Below are 24,233 nucleotides of genomic sequence, written 5' to 3'. Positions count from 1 at the left end.
CCAAAGGCTGGCCCAGGTTGTACCTGAGCTGGTGGTGATGCTGGAGATAGCCTCCTCCGATGCTGCGGTTAGTGCTTGCAAAATTAGGTGTTGACTGTTTGCCTCCATGGCTAAACCAGGAAATGACTGCTTATGTCCCTCCTCTTGCTTGCCAGAAGTATTAGAAATAATAGTGGTGTTATTAGAAATAATGGCAAATGGTCTATTTCTCTCTTCTGTGGGGCAGGAGAGGAAGGGAAGTGGCAGTTTTGAGAAGATTCGTTTGTGTTTCAAATGGTATGGGTATTTTAACTTTTGTCTGCTTTGTTGGGCTGTTGCTAAAGGGCAACAAACTTCATTCCTCTTGCCAAATGTTGAGCGGCTGAGAGATGAGATCACACTGTCTGAGGGTCATTTGCTGATACATCACCTTTGTTTAAATTCCTAGCATATTATGTTTTCTAACCAGAAAAGTGCCTGAAAGAACTACTGGTGGTCCAGAGTGACTGTGAGCATTGAGTTCGTCTCAACACAGGCCTGAAATCTAGGCAAAATTCCCCAAGTTTTGTTATAGTTTAAGGCCTGATAAGAACTTCAAGGAGGTTCATTGAATACTTAGTGAATGGCTGGGGTGGAAGAGCTCCAAAACAACTAAGAAAGAAATGACTTATTTAATAGCCTGGCCTTCAATGCAGATTATCCCAAACTGTTATTGCTGAAAATGGCAGTTTTATTTAAATAGAACACTTGAAGGAGAATGCTATTTTTCATACTCAATAAACTCATAGGAACTGAAATACTAACCCAAGTCGTATAAGCCACTTCTCAAACTTTGACTTAGTTCCAGCCAAGACTTCTGAAACATGTTTAATGCTTATCTCTTGTTAGATGCTCCAAAGTGAGATACATAAAATCAGATTTTTCCAAGAAAAAAAAAAAGAGGAGGAAAAAAGACCAAAGAATGGTTTTGTGAAGCACTAGTGTCTTTTAACAGATACACACCATGGAGGGCTGGTCTGGAATTTTTCTCCTGATGAAATGTTGACTCTATAGAAGAAAGAAGGAAAAACTTCATGCCTAACTGATATGACCCATTGAATTTTGGGCCATTATTTGAACCTTCAGTTTCTAGCAGTCAGGAGAGCTGGTCATTTCTGTGATCTGTCTTATCTCATCAAATACTTTTTCTTCTTCCTGCCAAACCATAACACTGTGTGATTCTTCCCTAACTTCCACTGCACTAATACTGCCTGAGCAGCAGGGGTACACCTATTTTTGCCACAACTCGGATTGTCACGGATAGGCTTTTCTGCCAGAGTAGAGCGGGAAGCGTGTCAGAGAAGTCTGCATGCATATTTTCATTAGAGATGTCATGCTCGGGGGGAAGTTTGGATCCACAGGATATGGAGGCAAGGCAGCCCACTTCCCCCATGGCAAAGTTTTCTCTTTTTCGGAAAGCGTCCCTCCCCTGTGTCCTGGCAGGACTTGGGTCATGCTCCAAATTCCATCCTGTCCCTCTGCTTCCTGCCCTTTCACCCATCATTAGACTGATAAAACACCCATCTGAAGGCATTGCGGAACTAATTGCCCTGCTATTATTTTGAAAAATAAAAAGTAATATTACAAAAGCTGGTTTTGCTCGCTGCTACTATGGAATGGGAATTTCAAAGGGGCCATATTGATGTAAGCTGCCCAGCATCTCGAGGGTTTCAGTTTCTGAAATCTTTTGTGCTCGGTTGAAAGTCTCAGCTTCAGTCCTTAGATTTTGTTTTTGCATAGGCTGCTATTTAGCAACATGAGAAATGTCATGTTTTTCCCAAGAAAAATGCTCTTCAAGGAACGGGTCACTCAGATTTGGGGTTTTGGATTGATAGCCTCAAGCTGAGAGGTTGGACCGCTGACTTCACAGGAGAAGAGGAAACTGCCCCAGGAACAGATTACCCCCCAGATACAAATGAAAATCTACCCAGCTGTGGATTTTCTGGCATTTTTGAAGCATCTGATGTTGATCACTGTTGGAGGCAGGATATTGGGTGAGAGAGATACAAGTCTGGTTGTTTTTATGTTCCCTTAAGTCCTGGATTCCTTAGGTAGTGCTCTTTTTTGGATCCAGTAGGAAAAGTTTTGTGCGATATTTCTGCTCATAGCCAAACTTGGGAGTGCTTTGATAAGCCAAATTGTCCTGGAATTGTTACTGCGGCTGTGATTGACTATGTGGAGAGGTTTGTATCGATGTCAGCAGTATCAACTGGTCTAAAAAAAGATGCTACCTTTGCCTTCAAACCTTGCCTCGCTTAATAAACCAAGATACTCCTAGGGCAAGCTAAACAACAAATAATGCTGAGCCTGGAAAAAAAAAGCTTGGTGTACATGTTTCAGCTCACATAAGGACACATGTAGTCTTCAAGCTGCTGAACACTGGGTAGGGAGAGAAAGAGGCTGTCCTGATGGTGATATCTGGTAGTCTTGAGTGTAAGGGTGCTGATTTGAGGTGGGGGGACGGGGGGGAGGGGGGGTTAATCAGCAAGGTGTGAATGTAGTAAAGTGCAAAGACATTTGCTGGTTGCGTTTCCTGCATTGACACCTTTCCCCACCTAGCCTGTGTGTGTTCTTAGGATCATGTGTTGGGGGTTGGATAGCTAAAGGTTTGGAGAGGCAACAAATGGGGGAATCTCAAGAAATGATGAAGGGGGTTGAATGTGCTTGTGTTCTACTTCTGGGACCATTGAGAGGAGGTTAGGGAGAGCCTTTTTTCCCTTTTGACTTCTTCCATGCTCTTTGAACACATGGCAGTGTCCCTGTTGCCCTCTTAGCCCGGAATGTATTTCTGAGCCTGCAGTGGGTTAATCTGGAGCCTGGAAGCAGTGTATCTCCAGCAGGACTGCGGAAGTGGCTTGTATTAATCTTCAGATGTTCTACCTAGCCCGTTTGTACATAATTTCAATGTTCTCTCACACTGTGCTCCGGTCTAGACCAACCTGTGGGTAGCAAAGCAGGGCTAGGAGATGATGTACCTGGTGCCCACCCCTTCCAGGTTGTCTCCGGAGCAGCTCCTGCCCATCCCTCGTTGCCTGCCTGCCCCTTGCCACCCTGTCTGTGGCCCTGGCCGGGCTCAGCATGCCAAAGGAGACAAAGCCTCCTCCCACATAGCTTGGGCATAGCTCAGCCGCATTCTTCAATGACTGTTTTTCCCCAGTGACCTTACTCTACAGCTCTGGTGGTCAGTTGGCTGTTATGCTGCGAGCTTGTCCGCATTCCTCCACCCACTCAGGCAAGCTCTGCCCGCCGGGAAGGGGCGGCGAGGCAGGGAGGAATCCACCCGTCTGGGGACTTATTCAAGGGAACCAGAAATGCCAGGCCTTTGGGACTGTTTTGTCCATCACTTCTCCAGCGACGGGGAGGTTGGAGCAGCTGCATGAAGAGGGTCTGACCGCTGCGGTTGCCACACACCCTGCTCTGACAGGCATTCCCAGAGCAAGCCAGCAGGCTCCCCTTGTTGCCACACTGCTGGCTCTTTCTTCATGTCAAGAGGAAACCCCAAGGAAAACAGCCTGGAGAAACCTTCTTCAGAGTGGTTGCCACTTGTCATGTTTGTGGGTGCCTTGCAATAACAGGTTTAGCTCTTCATCTCCTCTTTGAAGGCTGCTAAGCTAAGGTTCTTTAAACACTGTAAATCATGCAGCCTGTCGGTTTTGAGTCTTTTAATTTGGGCCACTTAATGTGCAACTTCTAAAATAACATTTATGAATATATACATGTGTGTGTGTTTGATAGAGACTGGACATGAGCTAGATAGGGAGTTGCAATGCAGCTGATTTTTTGGCTCCAGAGCCAACTCAGATTACAGTTCGTACAGTAAGAAGAGAAGGTTCGAATCCTGCTATTTTATTATTACCATGGTTAGATTAGAAATGTTAAGGATTTGTGAAGAAATGACTAAGTCAGGAAAATTTATGATTCTCATAGCTCGCTCAGCCACTCTGCACATCCTGTATATTTTCTGACATACTTCCAACGGCATAAATATTAATAGAGTAATACTGACATTTAGGGCCTGATCCAAGTCTCATTAAATTCAGTGGAAACACTCCCATTGTCTTCAGTGGAAGATGGATCATGATCTTGAAAAGGAACAAAGGAGGAGAAAATACCAAGTGGGGCTTCGTGGGGCTAAATAATGTTGTTATCAAATCAGAGCTCCTCCGCTTCCTGACTCTGAGCATTTCACTCTGTGACCTTTAACGTTAAATTATTGCCAAAACAGGAAGAAGAAATTAAGGCTTGATAAGGGTTGAGATGGTCACAGATTTTACCAGCCTCACTGATGGAATGTGACAATTTCTTCAATGGGAATGAGTTGGGCGTGAATTGTTCATCAGTCGTTTTGATTTATTCAACCTTTCAGCCCTGTAGTTTGCAGTGGCAGGGATTACTAGAAACTCTGCAGAAGAAATTCCTTCTCCCACTTAGTTTATAACCTCTGCAGGCACATAAAGAGTTACAGAGAGAGGATTAGCTGTTGTAAAATGGCTCCATTTACTTCATTGAAGAGGTAGCCCAGAATCAGCTCTGTGGATACCATGTGAGGATCTATTGCAAAAGCTTTTTTGGCATTGAAATCTCTCTCCTTTTCTAGATCAGAATCTTTTCCCCAAACCTTTCTGTGCAGCAATTAGTTACAGCTGTGTTTTGCAAAGCCACCTAGGGAATTTGGATGTCCAGTTCCCATAAAGTTTAATGTGAATTAGGTTTCCAAATCATTTAGGCAGCTTTGAAAGTTCAGCTGACTTAGAGCTGGAACCTCCTGGTTTTGATGCAGTTCTGCACGTGGAACCCCTGCATCTCTGGATGACAAAAAAGGGAAATTCAAGTTTTTGTCATCACCTTGCAGTGCACAGGACTCAATGGAAGAGAAACTGGAGCTCGTAGCACCTGCAAAAGTCACACTTAGTGAATGTCTGTACTGTCCCAGCCGTGGCCGCTCACAGAACTTCCAGTTCCTCCTCTCGTCTCCTTAGGAGGTTCTTGCCTGATCCATGAAGAACAAGTATATATAGGCAGCCCGTCATCTCTGTTGTTTGAGGGAAAACACAGGGAGAGCAACAACTGGAAGAGCCAAGTGAAATAACTCCAGAACTGCAAGAGTGAAAGTTGGCCTTGCTCTTTGGCTCCACCAGATGATGGATTGAGACAGCTCCTAGCTACCAGCCTCCTACAGAGGTGATACTTTTGCTACCTCCAAAATATGCCTCTAGGGAGGACAGAGGTGGAGAGGAGGGAAGAGACAGGGAAAGCACTTCTGGTGCAATGAGCTGTTGCAGAAGCCTCTTGGAAAGAGATGGTTATTATGCTGCAGACTTCTCAGAAGAGGAACACTTTAGAAATATTTCCTGTAGCCACACCAGGGGTCTACAGATCTTAGCCAACAATCTGGAGCCATGTTGGTAAACAAACACGTAGTGAAAAAAAGGCTCTGAGAGAGAGGTCCAAGGCAACTTAGACAACTAGCTTTCCAGTGCTAATATCCAGTAGCCACAACAGCAATAAACCAAAAAGTGTTCCCTCTTTAAAACGAACAAGCAAGAAACAGAAGTAGATGTTTATGATCAGGTCTGTTGGGAGCCTCCAGCATTGTAAAACTAAAGCTGCAGTGACCTGAGTGAATGTAAAGGTTTTACAGGGCTGCAAGGTATATGTGTGTTTGCAATGCTGTAATATAGAGAAGCCAACTAGAGGACTTGAATCATCCTCCCCACATTTTCTGTTTGAAAGCTAAGTTACCATTTTTATTATTTTTTTGTCCTACTGTTTGCAATATTTGTCTGCCAGGGGAGAGGGTCTTTTTACTTGGTTGCACCTCCACCACCTTAGTCCAGGAGAGTTCCTTGGGTTCCTCAGCTGTCGTGAAATGAGCAGGTGCTGGAGGAAGGAGTGTTAGCACTCAGGGGTGGCTTTCTATCCAGGTATGACCTGACTAAAGGGCTTTTATGCTGCTGGCTGGTCGAATGCAGTGCAACAGAGAAAGCAGAAGTCCTGGTTGCCCATGGTCATTACAAATCTGATGGACTTCATGTAATGATGATGGTTGGATGCTCTAGACCAAATCCTGCTTGCGTCACTCATGTTATCAAACACTGTTTTGCCCTTTAACTCCAATCGAATGCCTTTTTTTGCTCCCTACAAAAAAATAAAATTCAAAAATCTATTTTTCCCAAAGCTTTTTCAAAAAGGATTTTTTTTTCCAGTGTTGCAAAATGATACGGTCCAGATGTCATCAGGTGGGCGCAAGTGCTTGTAAGCCTTAACCTGCTCTGGGAAGAGGAGCAGCGTGGCTTAGGTAAACACGCTTGCCTTGTCTGAGGGACTTGGGTTTTGGTGGCTCTTTGTTCAGCTTTACTTGAAAGGCAAACTCCTTTAGTCCTTCGAAAGCTGGGAGAGAAGAAAGAAGAGGACTGGTCTGACCCAAAGGTTCTCAGTGAAGGCAAGGGCTGCTCTGCCCCATGCAGAAGTGACCCTCATTTCGTGTGCTATGCAGCCCTTTTCCTCCTGCCCGTGCAGTGCTCACATGAAACAAAAGTTCCCCCTCCCCACCCCCCCTTTGCATTGTTTCCTGTCCTCTCGTTTTTTTCTCTTCCTGTCAAATATTTAAGCAGAGATTTCCTTTCTGGTGGTGTGCCAAGCAGCATTCCAGCTCCTTTACTCTGCCCCTTTGAAAATAAAAAGGCTGACCCCCATTTCCATAACCAAGGAAGGGACAGGTAGCCTTTGTTTGTGTTCCAGAGCATGACTGTTTTTCTTAGATTCACACCAAAAGAAGAGAAACGATGCTGTTATTCAGAGAGGAATTAGCCAGTGACCCTGATGAATGCAGCAGCAACAGCAGCGAAATGGGTGGTACAAACTGACCGTTTTTGGGAGATGAACCTTTGGCTTCAGCCAATTTCTTCCCTCGCCCTCTTCCTCTCCCCTCTCTCCCCACAAGATTTCCCTTTTTTCTTGTGTTTGAGGCACGTCAAACCCTGGAATAGCCCTCACAGGCATTAGTCACCAGTGATTAAAATAGCCACTAAGCAGGCAAGAGCCTGCGATGATTTGTGCTAAATTGGGTGTATCTCTGCTTGTAACAAGGGTTGCTAATTTGCAAACCTCCCTTGTTATTATCTTTGTTTTTATTAATAGCACCAAAGGGCTCCAGCTGACATTAAAGTTGTTTTGGTTTTTTTTTTTTTTCATCCCTTGCTGTACAAAAGAGGGGAAGAGAAGAGTTTGTTGTCTAGATGTGTGACACAAAAACTGGGAGAAGTGAAGGACTGTCTGGTCCACACAGCTGGAGCAAGGCGGTGCCATTGGTGGCCACCCAGGAGAGGGAAATGGCAGCCAGGAGAAATGGGCTCAGGTCCTCCTGGGTGGGTGCTATACTGGGGATGAAGGTGGTGCTTCTGGGGAGCAACAGCATGCCAAGACAGAAATCAGCAGAACAAGACAAAAAGGCCACCTTGCTGGGGGTTTTGTGGTGACGAGCTGTACTGGCAAGGTGTGAATTTCACCTTGGTCCAAAGGAGAATCCAAAACAAATTGCAAGTGAGTGCCTGCATTTCCTCACCTGTAAAATGGGCACAATCGCCTGACCTCCCAGGGACCATGTATGTTTTATGGGTCCAATTCCATACATACACATGAGAACGCTCCCAATGACCTAAGCGAAAAGTCCATTTGTTGATGACTGATGTAATGTGACCAAATCCGCTAGTCAAATATGTTGGGTTGCCCTATAATCATTAGTCTCTGTGGTGGTTAAGAGTCTCATTTCTAGCACTTAAAGGAAGCTGAAAGGATTTACCCCATTTTTTAGCCCTTTAACTCCAAAAGCAAAAAAAAAAAAACAAAAAACAAACAACCCAACCCGACCCTGTGGTTTTCATTGCTCGAAGTCTTGGTTTCTGTCCCTGCTGATGGCTCATGGATAATACACGTCTTTGATCCAGAACAGAAATTGGAAATCTTGTAAGAACAACTTAGGTCAGGCTGTGAGAACATCAGAAGGGTTTTTCCCTTTGTGTGTCTGCTTCCAGCTGAGAGGAAGCAACAAAGAATGTGTTTAAAATCAATGGAATTAGTCAAACTTCTTTGACTCATAATAAAGATTTGGATTTTTGGAGATTTTAAGTGAAGTTTTGGCTCCGATTTTGTTTTGTCTGAAGTAGTGCGCATATATCTAACTGTATAATAAACGACAAGACCTAAGCAGGATTGCTGGAGGTCTACATTGCTCTGCAGCGTGCATTGGTCCCGCTGCGCACGCTGGCAGCGACAGGAATGGCTTTGCTGAGCAGCTAACGTGGCTGCAAGGAGAGGGCATGGCTCTGAGTACCGGCTACTAATTTGCATGTTCATGTGCAGTAAATTGAGCTAAGCAGAGCAATCAACCTGCCGTCGCTTTAATGCAGGGGTATGTCATTTGAGGCAGCTGCCACCAGATTATAACTGGAAGCGCTTTGCGTGGGGTCAAGGGGATCCCTGGGTCAGGAAAGCAGATAGTAATGTGTTGAGCACTGAGATGCAACTAGTCACCTTGCCATTGACAAGCCTTGAGTGTGGACTTCAAGCAAAGCATGTTTGGGAGTACACAGTGTGCAGGAAATGTTGTACCAACGCTTGAATGTGGAAAGCAGAGAAAGCTTAGTTATGAGGCTCGGGAAAACTTCGGAGTGGCTATGAATGGCTATGCAGGGGAAGAACTAAGTGAGGGTGAGCTGGGAAAATTAGTCAAAACATCTCTTGTCTTCAGGCAGTTTGTTTTGATTTGCCTGTGAAAAAGTCCTGGGGTAGAGAGAGGACATTTGGCTGCTGGCTCCCTCTGCAAGGAGCATGGAGGTTTGTTTGGGGGTCTGGTGATGCCTGGAGCCGGAGGTGAACAGGGGGTGGCCGAAGGACTCAGGGAGGTTGTCCTTGCCAGGGAGCTAGGCTGCTTTGCTGACACCGAACATCTCGCCTGTTTGCGCTATTGCAGCTTGGCCCATCTCTTTGGGGTTTTATCCTGCCTGGTGGTTTAGTTCTTACTTGATTACTGACAAGCAAGGATGTGAAGAATCTGTGAAGCAGCAAAAATACCTTTTTATTATATATTTCCCAAAAGACAACCTCAAAATATTCTGAGAATCTACCCCAGGGGAAGGAACTCCAAATCTCCTATTAAGATACCACCACAGCACCTCATTTTTGCAAGCTGAGAGCTCTTCTCAGATCCTTCCCAAGCCACGTCCCAGCTCTAGACTTTCTTCCTTGAATACCCTAGATGGGGGAAAAAGGAAAGAAACGAAAAAAAGCCCAGCCCACCTTCCAAATGCTGCTCAGTCTGCGACGATTATATAACATGATTGATAAAGTTGAGGAGTGAGCTGAGGTCAGTGCCTCGGGATGCCGGCTCCCCGTGTGATGAAGGAGCTTTTTGTGTGTGTGTAGAAGTGCATGGGGGAAGAGGCTTGTGTTTGTTTCTTGAAAATCCTCAGATGCTCTCCAAAGAATTCCAAATTTAAAGCAGTGTAAAATGCTCCATCAAACATGTTTTACAATACCTACCTCGCATCCTGTTACGTCTCCCCCAGTGGCTGTTTCTGGGAACTTTTGAACAACCTCCTGATAGCGCTTTTCTTGCTGCTGGGCAGAGGCTTCATGGAAACTGCGGACACTTGTTTTATTGGCCTGTCTGGATGGGGAGCCTTGGAGGAGGCTGCTTCACCCAAGGTCGTGCAAAACGTGTAAAATACATTCTGCCTCCACAAATAAACAAGATAAATAAGTATGGCTGTGCCGTGGAGCGAGGCAGGAATCAATGAAGTGCCTGGGGTGGGGATTTGCTCTCAAATTGAGCAGAGTTGGCAGCATAGCCTGCTTCTAGCTCAGAGATATTTTCTTCAACTCGTTCTTGTTTCTCCATAGTGCCCAGGAGCGGGACCAGGCGCAGTGGAAACCAGAAGAGGGACTTCTGTTCAGATTGGATGGGAAATCGCTCTCGTGGATGGATTCCCTCAGAACCGGTGAGCTCCTAGAGGTAGAGATCGTGCTGCTAGCTTGCATGGAGGCACCACCTCCTGCTCCCTTGCCGATGGTCTGCTCCTTCACGTAGTAAAGGAAGGCAGAGTTGGACGTTCTGCTGGTCTGTTTAGGGCAGCTCCATTGAGTATCAACCATTTATTCACTGCACCTACATTACACCTTATATGAAATACCTAAGTCCAGTTCTTTCAGACTTGGGGAGCTGGATTCCCACTGGTTGATTGGGTCTAGATGTGGTACTGGTGTAGGAAAGTTAAAATGCACCATGCTAGGACATGCACTCAGCATCACTGCACCCCGACAGGAAAATAAACGTCTCAGCTTTGTCTCGGTATTCGGTTTCCAGCAACATCTTGACTCTGCCTTGGCCTTTACACGCAGCACAAACCCATTATCCTGTGGCATTTCTTCCTTTCTACAAATAAACAGAATGGAGGGGAGAGGAAGTATGGCTAACTGCTATAACACTGGGAGCAATAGCACAAAATTAACCATGGCAAAACTGCACTTCAGTCTGAAGGAAGAGTTATGATGTGTAACATTTGAGCCATGGCTAGGACTTGACTGTGGTGGGGCTGTTGTAGTCAGAGAGAGACAGTTCCTGCCTCAAATCCATTTGCAGTCCGGACGGATGACAAGTGAGATATGACAAGTATTATAATCCTTTTTCTTCAGGGGGAGAATTTGGATACAGCCAGGTCCCTGTGCCAGTGAGCAGGCTCTGAACAGTGCAGCTGTTATCCAGGTTGTTTGGGACATTTTCTTGGAGATGCATCCAGTGGGGATATGGAAACTCAGATCTGGCCTTTCAGCACTAAGGCTCACTCCCGGGTTAGCTGGCTGGAGGTTAGAGCCAGGCAGCAATCACCCGAGTTATTTCTGCAATGAGGAATATGTGCAGAGTCAAGCAAAAACCCTCTCAGAAGAAATGAATTACCAGCCAAATATAGATTATTTCGTTTTGAGGGACATCATCCAATCTACTTAAGTTCTCAGTCATTCAGCAACTTTTATTGTATATTAATGCCTATATTTAAAATAACCATGCAAACTAAAAAAACAGCTGGTATGAGGTCCTTGTTGCTGACACACAGTGTTAGACAGGGCATGCCTTTTCTGTTTTCTGAACCACTGAGTGCACAAACATGTCATGTGTAAATATTCCGCTGTGGATTTTAGCCTTTTTTTTTTTTTTTTTTTTTTTTTTGAGTAATAGGCATGGTAGAGACGTAGCAGGGTAATTTTCATAGAGGGACAGTTTCTTTTAAATATGTCTTCTAGCACTGATTCAGTAAAATGTACAAATGCTTATTTGTGGAAGCTTTGATGTGATTTAAGCATCTGCTTAAACTTAAAGGTAAGCATAAGTACTTTGCAAGATAATTTTCTTAATGCCTTGTTTGAGGGTGCAACGGTGAAACTGTGCAATTGTGAAATGTTATGTGCCAAAGAAGTACAGCAGTTAATGACAGCTAAACACAGTTAATTACAAGCCCCAGGTAAGTACAGCAAAACTCGGAGACATGCTAATGGGCATCTTAGAAACCCCATTGAAAAACCATACTGAACAGGTGATAAAATATGGAAAGTTTTTCCTCTGATGAGGCTAAAAAGTGGTGATCTTTATTCTGAAATACTGTAGCAGAAGTACTAATGAGATAAATGTATTTATGCCATGAATAAAACGCCTGATGAAAACTAATACGAGAGACAGAATAACTGATTGAAGTGGGCCAGGATTGTCAGTACGCTCCATCTGCTTTGCATCATTGGGCCGGGCAAAACATCAGAGCATATTGGTGAATCTGGCACACGTCGTGTTATTTTTATGTCATCCTTATTCTTCCATGGCCTGATCCAAGTCCAACTGAAGCCCATAGAAATGAGTGGACTTTCCTTTACATCAGTGAGCTTTGAATTGGTTCCTTCCTCACTTGCTGGTTATGTCAGTAGTCCACAGCGCGTCTCGGCGGCTTTTTCACGGAGCAGTCGATCACAACTGTGCTTTGGATTTTAACACCACATTTCGCCTATCTTGTTGTTGATATATTGTGATGGCTGGAGTCCTGAGATAAAACGAAACGGGGAACATTACATACGGAAAAAAACGCGTACTGATTTAGAAGCTAATGAGAACGTTCCCAGAAGTGCTGAAATTCAATGGGATTTAGAATCCCAGGGACCCTATTATTTTGGAAAATGGGCCATATGCTTTCAAGGCATTTAGGCAGCTCTGAAAACTTCATCCATCATTTCTATGAAGAGCAGCGTAGACCTTATGTAATATTACAGAAGGCAGCCAGAACTGTTGAGAGTAAAACCCGCAAAATGGCCTGATCTTCTATTGTTTCTGAAGGTGTGAATTCCCTTTTTCCTGATGTTAAGTAATTTTTGGGTGTTGTCGTCTTCTGCTAAAAAAAGGAGTCTGCTGTATGCTTCAGAAAGATGTTTATAAATTCCCTGACACGCCTGTCAATCCAGGCATGCCTCCTTACTCCTGTTATGTTTATTTATATACACACGTATAAAAACAATAATCTTACGCTTGATTAATCAAGGTGATTCAGCCCATGCCTCCCACTGTCTTACTTGAACTCCAGTCATATTCCAAAAAACAACCCTAAATATCACCGGGGTTACTCATAAAACATGGTACTGCTCTGCATGAGTAAGACTCTTTGAATCTGGCCTGGAGTAAAGTTACTAATTCTCAGTGAGAAGCAGAGCTAGACAAAGATTGCAAAATATAGTCCATTAATCTGTTCTTGAATTTTTAAACACATTTTTTGGTCTCTGTTCACTCGTGGATCTCTGAGCTAATGAACTTGTTGACAGGAATGTTCACCATAACAACCCATTTACAGCAAATATTGCAAGATCTTTGCACTCTTTCCTTCATTCAAAATAACACCAGTCTCCCTCCCCGAGAAATGACCTTCCTGTTTTAGAGTTTTGTCATTAATGGTGAATATTCACATCGGTAATATGTTTTGTTTGTTTCTCTAAACCCTCCTCCAGCAAGAAAACAGAATTAAAGCACTTGAAGTAGAATTTAACAAAGCTCTAGGACCAAGGATAGACCTTGGAGGTCCGGTACCAAGAGAGAGGATGGCCCGGAGGCTGGAGCGGCAGGGAGAGGGGGAGGCCAGGCCTCGGCCCCACCAAAAGCTTCTTTGAGTAGGAAGTCAGTGGTGCTGTACCTCATGGAGGAGCACTCTACATTGCAGGACACTGAGATGTTAACAGCTTTGAGGACCTCCGATACACCAGGATATGTATAAGAGATGCATAATACTGATAAATCATCTGCTTGTGACCCAGCTATAAAAAAAAAAAAAAAAAAAAGTGTAGAAATGATTTAGTTACAAATTCTTTACCTAAAGATGTCCTTTCGTCTGCTCGTGAATATTTTCTTTGAGGAGATTATTCATGGAGCAAGGTTCTAAAATAAAAATTGAGGAGGATGGAGCAAAGCTGGGCTTTGGTGAATACATCCAAACCCTAGATACATTGCAAACAATCTGAGCCTGTTCCCAAGCAACTCCCAAGTAGAAAATAGGCACAACTGTTCCGAACAGTTCTTTTCTACAAATTGTTTGCCTACCTGTAGGGTGTTTGCCAGAGCCAGGCAGAATTAAGGGGGGTCAACAATGAGTTGTTGACCTCAGCTTGCTTTGGATCTGGCCTGTAATGAGAGCTATAGTCACACCATGCTTCAAATTTCAAGCAGTTTGATGTGGCCTTTTACAGAGAAAAAGAAATGGTTAGAATTTTTATTACAATAAGAAAATGCAATTTTTCATTCTCTCCTCGTTTCAGAAGGTCTGAAGGGATTTTACTCAACTTCCTCTTTTACCTTCAGGCAGAGACCAAATCTGAGAAATTGCAGGCCAATTTTGGAAAGTTCTCAGCATGTGCAAATAGGGGCTCATGATGGGAAGCTGCTGGTCAACACACTTTGTTGTCAGGAGCACTTCTGGGAAGCCACTGCAGACCAGGTGCCCTCCTCAGCCCCGATTCCTCCTGGTTCCTATCTGTCGATCAGAAAAAGTGCCTGACCAAAATGATGGGAGGTTTTGCCCTCTTGGGACCAAGATGGATAGAGATAGATAGGCAAGATCCAGCCTTGTGTAGATGGGAGTTATCTACCAGCTGCTAGAGTGCAATGTTCAGTGGAAAAATGTAATCTTTCTGTTACCCAAAGCATGGCAAGGTGAAACCCAGACTTCCCATTTATTCGGAGGGCTTTGTGGCTGAACTTATCAGCCCCAGACAAAGCTGCAGGGGAGGCTCAGGAAGGAGGAGAGGAATAACATCCGAATTCAGGAGTCCGGTCTTTGGCAAAGTCTTGTGACCTAGGACAGGCCGTAGCCTGGACCTTTGATACAAGACTTGGCAGAGTTGGCATTGATTTGTTTTTGCAGTATTCAGTGTTTGGTGGAGTGCGGTGTCCTTACCAAGAGCAAATGTCAGCCGTATGAGCAACTGAACGCAGTTGGTGTTCTTTTCAAGCCTGATTTAGACACCCATGTTAGACATTTTGGCAAAATACGCAAGCAGTGTGGAAAAAAAGTCCGTAGAACTGGAAAAAAACTGCTGTAAATTCGCTGTTGTTACATCCACTGATTTGGAAAACCCAGCGCGAAGGCGCGATCCCTGAAAAAAATGGCAGAAAATGTCTCGTAGCCGTCAGCAGGCGCTGGAGCTCCCCAGTGGAGGCTGCGTTGGGAGCATGGCGGTGGCCGCGCGCGACTCCCTCGGCCAGGGAAAACAGGGGCACGGCGGCGCTCGGGGAGAGGTGAGCTCTTTGCCATCGGTGTCGGGTGCTGATGCTTCGGTCTCTCGCTTGGCTATAGATACCTAGCCCTAATTCGGGATCCTGCTCTGCTCCAGGCAGAGCTGGAGGAGACAGAAGGCGTGAATGGACAGCCAAGACAGAGCGCAGCCAAGGGACTGGCTTGGCTCTGGAAGGCAAAACGCAAGCTGAGCCATTGGAGCCGGCTGTACACAGATGAGAAGGAAAATGCACAAAGTGATAAATAACTTTGCTCAGGCCGCCAGAAAGGGCTGCCAGAACATTCTCGCTTGGCTATGCTCTGACTTGGCTCGCCCTCCGCCGGCCCCCCTCCTGTGCAGACAAAGAGCCGGGCCAGAGCCACGCATGCATCTCGGGGACGGGGACGGGGACGGCTCGCCCCAGCCCCGGGCTGCCCGGCCACCTCTGCCTGCCCCGCATCCCTCTGTCCCGAGCCCAGCCGGCACCCAGCGGGAAGGCACGGTGGTGGGAGCTGGAGGCCTGCCGCTAGCCTCGCTTCTTGCTGGGGGAGGCCCAGCCTGACTCCCGGCCTTCAGCGTTGGTGAGCCTGACTGCCTCCACTGCCCTGCGGCAACCGGGGCGGCACATCCTCCCGTGGGGCGCACCACTCTTGGTGCCGAACCGGAGGGGAAGGAGAGGTGGATCTTTGCAAGGGTTTATCAGGGGAAAAGACAGACACTCATCTGTCCTTCTCGGTTTCGGCTGGCAGCTCCAGCTTGAGGGAAGCTATTGTTACAGTATTTCCAGTGTCTCATTGCCTTTCTGATCTGTGATGCACGTTGAACATATGTCTTTGTTTAGTTGCCCATTATTTAACCTAGATATCCTACCCCCCCCCCCCAAGAGATTACAGTGAATTCAGGGCATACGAATGGTTTAATTTATCATTTTCCAATATAGATTGTCTTGCACTCGTGTATAGTGAAAATAATTTGTTGTCAAGTTATCCAGTTACCACTTCATTTTATATGCTCCATAATGAGCTATTTGTAATGATCCATATTCGCAAGAAGTCTAAATAACCCAAATATTGCCATCTCACTGTAGATAACTACTAAAGATTTCCAACAGCACTGAATCATACTGATCCCTGGGAGAGCTATGTACACATTTTTATAGAAACAGTTTGCTACCAGAAAATCCCTTCTCAAGAGTACCCGCTTTGCTATTGAAACCCTATAGACTTTGGGAAAACTTCCCATTAAAAAATATGGAAATATATTTCAATTTGAGGGAAAAGTATAATTTTATTGGATTTTTTTTGTTGTTCCAAGTTACGTTTCTTTTCCTTTTTTCCTTCTTACTATCATGTATTCTTTTTCCAATGGGTACATCTTTCCGTGGGATGCTCCTCATGGCAGTATCATCTGAAGCTTACGTGGCATGTTGTTGTGCTAGCCGCAGGTGGTTTTTCCAGTCCATTAAAATGCCTACTGCTCTAATTAGTACGCATTCACCCCAGACTTGTTCCCCCTGCCCCTAAATGCCCAGAGGTTCATATAGTCACCCAAAAGAGATGGGTGCTCAAGGAGGTGGTTCATCCCACCCGAAAAACAAGTGAACCTCACCTGTAGCTGCCTCACCTCGTGGCAGCTGAGGCAAGATATTATTCTCCTACTTAAACAAGGCCCTGAATTAGGCAGAACACTTAGGTACCTGGGGTGACTGAGACTGAACCTGGCTCAGGCACTTCTTTTGTTCATTTGTTTGGCGGCAAACCGTTTCGCTGCAGTGCAAACAGGAGCCTCAAGCCCTGTTCCTGATGCTTTAGCATCTATTTTCTAATCAGTCAGTCTGATGCGGTAGCTGCCCTTGGGGATTTAAAATGTAAGTTATTTCTACTGTTATTTTATGGCATGACTTGGCATGAGGTGGCATACCCATTTGGCTTGGACGAGGCACCAGTGACTTGGCTGGGCTGACAGACTATAGTCGGAGACTAATGACTGGCTGCATACTGCTAGGAGGAACCCCCTGGGGTGTCAGGGGGACTGCTGCCAGCTCTGCTCTGTATTAACATCTTCACTAAGGAGCAGGCGGCTGGGGAAAGAAGGGCAAGGAACGGCGAAAAGCTATGCCTTCGAGCTGCTGAGAAACCAGCCTTTCGAAAATAGCTGGGCTGGGTTGTTTGGGTTGTTCGAATGGGTAAATAACCAGGACCCTGTGCTGTGCCCCAATGAGCTTTATCATTGGAGGTGGACACAAATGTGAGAAGTCGTGAGCGGCATTGAAACTGAGCTGAAATTGTTTGCACGCAGAAATTGTCTTAAGGCACAGGATATTTATAATGTGAGCTGCTAGCTGCAAGTTCTGCGCCTTCCTAAGAGAAATGATGAGCTTAGGTAGAGATATCACTGCCCTCCAGGTTCTCCAAATGCTAAAGTGAGGCTGCAGAATAAAATGGGGTCTCCTACGGTAGTAAAGAGACCATGGGGTTTTTCGGTAGCTGCTTGGAAGCACCTCTGTGGTGGATGAACACCTGAGAAAAAATCCCAAGTGAAAGAAGAGCAAGAGGTTAACACAAGATAAATTCTGAACATGAGACTTCTGGTTTTCTTGCTCTTTTATGACTACTGTATGTCCAAACTTGTAGTAAAAAAAAAAGTAATGCTTCGTACAATTAGAATAACATTGTTTTCCTTCTTTAACCTTGAGTGGGTTTTTGAAGGAATTCAGATAACTCTGGAAAGCACCAGGAACGCTCTATTTTTTTTTTCTTTTGAATATTTCTGAAACCAGAAATGCTTTAAAGGGTTTGACTTTGCAGAATACATCATTATTCAATTCTCTGAAACATGGGTCTGGTTCCTCATCTTTTGAAATTGCTGTTGTCTATTGTGTGGGGTTTTTTGTTTACTTTTTTTCTTCTATTTCTTGGTCAGAGCAGGCGCAGATATTACATTCAAATTATGTAATTTGGTGCTGGAGGGGGACCTGGTCCTCCAAGGGTTGGCTCTGGGAAACCTGGTCAACATTTTTAAAGAGTAGTAAATGGCAATAAAAATGGGCATAGGAGACAAAGCAGAAATCTCCTGTTCTCTAATAAGCTGTGCAGTGCTGGAATGCAGCGCCAGTTCAGGGGTGTCGTAGTTTTTTTGGGCATCGGTGCAGTCAGACAGGAAAGCAAACGCTGGTTGGAAGCATCACCAAGAAGAGCTATGATGAGGAGTCTTGGCTTGATGCAGGAAGCAGTGCAAATCCATGCTGACCCATTGCAATGTGGTAGCCTGGAAATTTGGGCTCTTTTTGTAATTTTGCTCCCTGTTTTTTCTCTGCCTGTGGTCAAGTTGCTCCAGTCCTCCAGAGCCATGGTTACCTCTGCCCTTCATTTGCACTGTCTCACCAGGGAGAGACAGGGTTCCTAAAACTACGTGTTTGCTTAGGGTTGATAGTGTCATAATGATTTCTCCATGACAGATGTGGGGTTAAGGATGCTGTAGTCCCCACTTGCTTCCCAGTACTTCCTTAGGAGGACAAGTTCTGCAGGTGGGATAAAGGAGAGAGCAGTTCTGGGCTATCATCTATCCCCCTGCTCGTATTTTAAAAGCGTGACCTTGCTTTATCTTGACTACATTTACAGGCAGATGTGCAGTTGACACCATCCCTGTTAAAACACATGTGGGTGTAATTGATATATCAAATTGCACTTGTTTAGTGAAATCACTATGAAATAATGCCCTGAGCAATAGATAGCAGGATGAACTGGGGTAGCCCTGAAGTGATGTGAAATAACCATGGCAATGGCTAGGGATTCAGGGCTGTTGCCGTGACTACTAGCCGTCTGACTTGCCGTCGCAGTGCAAGAGCATTCGCCAGGAGAAGACTCATTGCGGAGACTCCCACATGACAGCAGTGCTCTCTGCCAAACCTCCCTCCTCCCCACAGCACCGAAACGAGGCAGACGTCAAACTGTTACTATCGTCGATTCTTGCAGCATGGCCCAACTGGTAAATTAGCTTCTCAGATGTCATTAGAAGGGGTATCTGAAGACATGGTTTTAAGTTTTCCCGTAGGCTGCTTTTTCTCCCCACCAAAAAAAAAGTTTTTTAATGAAAGGATTGGGTGTCCATAAGAGAAAAAAATTCCGCTTTATCTAAAAATCCTTTACATTTTCCAAAAGATAAACTATCCCAAACTGAAGTGTTTTGAGTGAAAGCCTTGGTATATGTTCTGCAAAACAGCACTGTGATGCCTGTTAGGAGTTTGGGTTGAGCCTTCCCCTTCTTTCACATGGATCAGAGCAGGTGATGCGAGGAGCAATCCCAGCACGCCCCAAGACCCAGCAGGGCTATATTCACACCGTCAAAGGGCTCCTCTTGATGTAAGCCCCAGAAAGAAAACGTCCAGTATGCTGTAGTCATTCAGGACTCCTGATGCTTCTGGTCTTTCTCCACTCTTTGTTCAAGACACCTACCAGGAAGGCCGTTAGCAGAAAGGCACTCGTAGCATAACCTGCAAATAAAGCCCTTCAGATGTCCTTGCCTTGGATGTGTCACAGTGAACCCACCTGTATCGCTAGCTACTCTTGAAAATGCAGACTGGGGTATTTCACAGCATATTTGAAAGGACTTGCCTTCCAAGAAGAAAACAGCAATGCTTTGGACAACTGCTTCAAGGATTTCCTTGTGTGATACTTGTAGAGACGAAGTTGAAATGATTTTACATGTGCATCATTGCAGCTATAAAGCCTCACAAAACCTCAGGGTTGCGGTTCTCAGCAGTGACATTTTAGGGATCCGAAAGGAAGGGTAGAACAGCAAAGTGTCTTAGCATCCAAAACTTTGCACCGTGGATGCCAGTGTTGTGCTTTTGCTGTTCTGCTAGTTTGTGAACTGTGTATATACCACTGTAGAGCCCTGAGTCCCAGCACTGGGATGGATAGAGTTTGGAAAGAAATGCCACCAGCTCATGGGCATCTGCAGAGCGGTTGTTGGAAGGAGCAATGGTTTTCAGCCTTCCCCTCTGCTCCTTCCGTGGAGGCTTGTGACGGAGGTGCTCCCTGGCCTGAGCGAGGCTGAAGGGGCTGTCTGGCACGGTGACAGCAACAGCAGAAGGGGGCTGCAAGAAAGCCCCTAGACTAGCAGGTCGTCGGCATCTCTGCACATCTACGTGCAGCTCCGCAGGATGCCCAAAATGGGAGACAAAGGATGGTGAGTAAATTCAGATGACTCACCGAGGTGGGACAGGATGGAGAGGCTAATCCCTGTCAGCTCCTACAGAGCACAAAAAGGCACATCCAAAACAAGCACATCATCACCAACCTCCGAGGAGTCCAGGAGACGTGAGGAGACCTCGATAGCTGGCGTCTCATTCTCAGCATCCTCAGAAGGGATCCTGGGCCGGCCACCTGGAGACAAGCATCTTGGTGCCTGTGAGTATTCGGGGTATGTGAGCGCAAGGGAAATTATTTTGATTCTAAAATAAGATCTTCTCTCCTGCCTATAAGGCCCCACATTGAACTTCGACGCATCGTTGCAACATTATTTCCAACACCAGTTTAACGAGGAAAAAATAGTTCAGGACCCCGCTTCCATCGCGACGTGAGTCAGTGCTGTGTGTACACAACAGCGTGCAGCCTTGGTCACATCCAGCGGGGCATCCGCACCAGCACAGGGGGAGCCAAGAAGACGTGGTAGGAGGACAGAGCTGCCCCCAGTCCTTTAAGCGGCCGCGAGGAGGTGCGAAGGTGGGAGATGCTGAGCCCGAGCTCAGTGCTTGGTCCCAGCACTGGCCCTGCCAGAGAGAGCCGGGATGCAGGGGGTGGTCTCTGCTGCAGCGAAGTGCACGTTATTTGGAGCCGGCAAAGGGGAAAAGGCAGCCTGGGCGTAGATTTGTGGTGTTTTACAGTTGAATCAAAGCGTAACGCAGCTCTCCCCTTGCCCTGCCTCCCCTCCTCCTTTAATGTCCCTTAATACATAAAAATAAAGATCCTTTATGCGAATAAAAGCAGAAGGCGCCTCCCCTAAGCGTGTTTTAAAAAAGCCAAAAATAGTCCCAAAGTCTCAACCAAAAGCGAGCATAGCCAGGATTTCTGTGGAAAATGTCTGTAGCTGGAGGGGGCGGGGGGCAGGGATTCAAACAGGGGCTGCCCGGGTGTTTCACTGTGCCCCCAGCCCTGCTGCCCCCCATGCCCCACCACCCTGCCACAGTGTGGGGCTGGCCCCGCGGGGACTCGGTTGCGGGTCCCCCCCGGGAGGCAGCAGAGCCTCCGCCATGGGCTTCCCTGTCCTTCGTCTGACAGTTCTTGGCAGCTCTGGCGCAACGTGTTGTTAACAGCAGTCCTCCTAATTAATGGGGAACATGTGTGTGTTGCAGAAACCTTTTTTTTTCTTTTTTTTTTTCTCTTATTCTTCTGTTTGGTGGAAATACCGTAAAACTGTTTATATCCACTATAAAAGGGGGGTGGGGGGTGGGGGGGATGTTGAGGGTTACTATCTTCCTAACCCAAAGGTTTCCTTTACCTCAGATCAACCCATTTTGGGAACAGGCACTTCTCTAATCCCTGGGTGTCTTTTCCTAAATGCTTTCACACATCTGCACCCCTCTGTCCTGCATTCCTGCCATACCATCATCTTGTCCTAATGAGAAGTAGCAGCCTTCAGCCCTGCCAAGTTCCTCCTTTTTTTTTTTTTTTAAGACAAAATCCTGTTTATCAAAAAGAATTTCAGAAGTTTGTTGGTTTTTTTTTCCATTCATTAACTTAAATTTTTGCAAAAAAATGAAGAAACTTTTGCTTTCCCAACTGTTTTCCCTTCTTGAGTAATAAGAAAACACATGTTTATATACCATCTGCCACCAGCATGTTGTACAGATGAGCTGGCAGGCTCATATCTTCAGTTCACCTCTAGCTCAAAAATAAGGGTCCCCTGTCACAGGTGATCTGCTAAATCCTCTGCCACAGCCTCAGGTACAAAGACTGGGGGTTGGCTCAGGAGCAAGCACCAGGAGGGGAGAGCAAAGCGGTGCCTACATCTGTCCTCAGCTCGGGCTGAGCACCGAGAGCGTTAACTGAGCCCCGTGCAATGCCAAAGGCTCCATCTCCTTGTGAACATGCTGTTGCCCAGAGGATGTGCTGAGATAATCTGCTCCAAATGAGTCGGACCTGGCAGCCCTGCGTGCTGTGCTCTTATGCAGAGAATATATACCCATGCCATCTCTTGTAGGCACACCTCAACAAGGACCACTTTCAAACCTCCTTGGGTACGTAATGGTGATATGGAACACACCTACAATAATGTGCATGGCTCTTCTTTGAGACCTGAGCTAAACTGGCACCTGCAGGAATCCTTTCACATGGATGAATAAGCCTGAATCTAGCCCCCTTGAAGGGGGAACTCCTGTTCCCATTTTACCAACATTAAAATAGAAGGAGAGAGAGTGATAAAAGTATTGGTGGTGGAGAAAGCCATAATGCACACCAGCGCTTTGAAGTCTCCCACCGCTGGGATGAGGGGAAACTGCTCACATTCTGGATTTCCCCGAGACCTGTAGAGGCTTTCACAGTCTTACGTGCGTGGTTGGCATCTTATCTTCATCCTGTCTCATCTCGTGCTTGCCTTCCTTCCTCTGATACCCTCCAATACTGAACCATCATCCTGCAGCGGGCTCTTCTGCAGCTGTGTAGGTGTGGAAGGCCAAGGGCTCAACAAACAGCACAAGGGCTGCAGAGTTGTGCTTTGGACTTCAGGTTGCATGCATGCATTGGTAACTTGGAAAAAAACACTGGCATATCCTGACGAGTCTGGCAGGAAATGTTATCCTAGCCCAAATCCAGGTTCCCGAATGTGTTTGCTGAAAGTCCTGGGAGACTGGGTATCAACAAAGAGCAGCTGTCCAGTCTCTTCTAGGGAAGGATGATTGTGAACACGGAGCTGGGGAATTACCTACTCCAGAAGAAGTGACTTCTTCCAACTAGTCTTCGAACCTTGACTGCCGTGGGAAGGCTTTTGGAGATGTATAGAATGCATAGGAGGAGGGCAGAATGATGAATAGTGATCAGTATGTTATTTTGGCTTAGGGCAACATTAAATCTTAATTTTTCCAGGAGAATGTTATTTCTGGTGGTTTTGGTGTTTTGCATTAAAGAACAAGCTCTGAAATTCCACAGATAACACATTTTCCTACATTTCCCCCAAAAGGGGGAAAAAGAGAAGGCCATTCGTGAAACATTGTCCTTTGTTTCTTGTGGAAGACAGCAGAAAATTTGAGACCAAAGCATCAAATGTTTCACTTCTCATCAAACGCATGGAAATGTCATTTTTTCCAGGTCTACCAGAGCCGCAAATATGTTCACATAAGCTGATACTACCAGTACAGCTAATGGACCAGATCCACAGCCAGCATTAGTTGGCATTGCCCTGTGGTATACTTGTTACCTTAGCAGCTTGCCAACCGTGGTATCGTTTTCCAGATGATTTGTATGGAACTATGACAATTTATATCCGCTGAGGATCTAGCCAACCCGACTGACACCCACCCGAGAGGACTTGATTTTGCAGAGCTTTCCCCATACCTTATAAACCAACCTGGAGGAATGGCTAAAATGTCCCACCTTTATGTCACCCTTAGCATCCATGCCATTTCTCTCCGTGGCAATGCATTGCCACCTGGTGACTTTGTGACATAGAATCAATAAGGTTGGAAAGACCTCCAAGATCATCTGGTCCAACCGCCCCCCTACTACCAATGTCACCCACTAAACCATGTCCCTAAGCACCATGTCCAGCCTTTCCTTGAACACCCCCAGCATGGCAAAGCTCCATTGCAAGGGAGCAGGCTGGAGAAGCTGCACTGAAGGAGCACGGCAGCAGTGTTCTGTTTTGCAAGACAAACACGGAAAGGAAGACAAGGGAGCAAATGGATGAAATGAGAAGAATCCCTAAGATGAAAGAAGAGATGGGGTCATTTCTGAATGACTATAACAGACCTTGACTGAGGTTACTGATCTGTGACAACCTTGAAATTCTATAGACACTGTTTTTTCCCCACAGCCTGCCAAGACCTTGCTGACACATCCAGCATAAAAAAAGAAGCAGCATACGCTATATCCTGAGAGGTTTCTGGATAATCCTCTTCTAGCATGTTTAATGCTTCAGAGTGCACAAGCAGGGGGTTCCATCTTTTTCTGTTCCTTGAGGAACAAGTTAGTCCTTCTGCCTGCCATTTGGTTTTGTCTTGTCCCTCATTCAGCACTCCCTTCCCCCGGGGCAGCCAGCTTGTATTTGCATATGTCTGTGTACATCTCTAAAAGATATCCCCTTGTTAGAATAACGCACTCTTTTCGGGACACTGGTGTCTAAGCTAACTGTGTTGCCAGCTTCATGTAACACAAACTCCATCTGCTTTTAGACGAGCAAGCCCGTGCTCTGTTGTAGGGCTGGAA

The 24,233-nt window shown here is 45.8% G+C and overlaps 1 protein-coding gene across 1 annotated transcript in view; it reads left to right on the top strand.

The window, feature by feature from the left end:
• Positions 1-24,233, top strand: part of LOC308196703 (uncharacterized protein) — a 180,769-nt gene that overhangs the window by 93,162 nt on the left and 63,374 nt on the right. The window contains exon 5 of the mRNA XM_080596106.1: positions 9,919-10,016. Within this exon, the coding sequence (XP_080452232.1) occupies positions 9,919-10,016 (98 nt within the window). The remainder of the gene's footprint in view (positions 1-9,918; positions 10,017-24,233) is intronic.

The sequence above is a fragment of the Anser brachyrhynchus genome (assembly GCF_964034855.1).
Source record: "Anser brachyrhynchus genome assembly, chromosome: 5".
Classification (NCBI taxonomy): domain Eukaryota; kingdom Metazoa; phylum Chordata; class Aves; order Anseriformes; family Anatidae; genus Anser; species Anser brachyrhynchus.
This window is presented reverse-complemented; position numbering and strand designations above follow the sequence as displayed.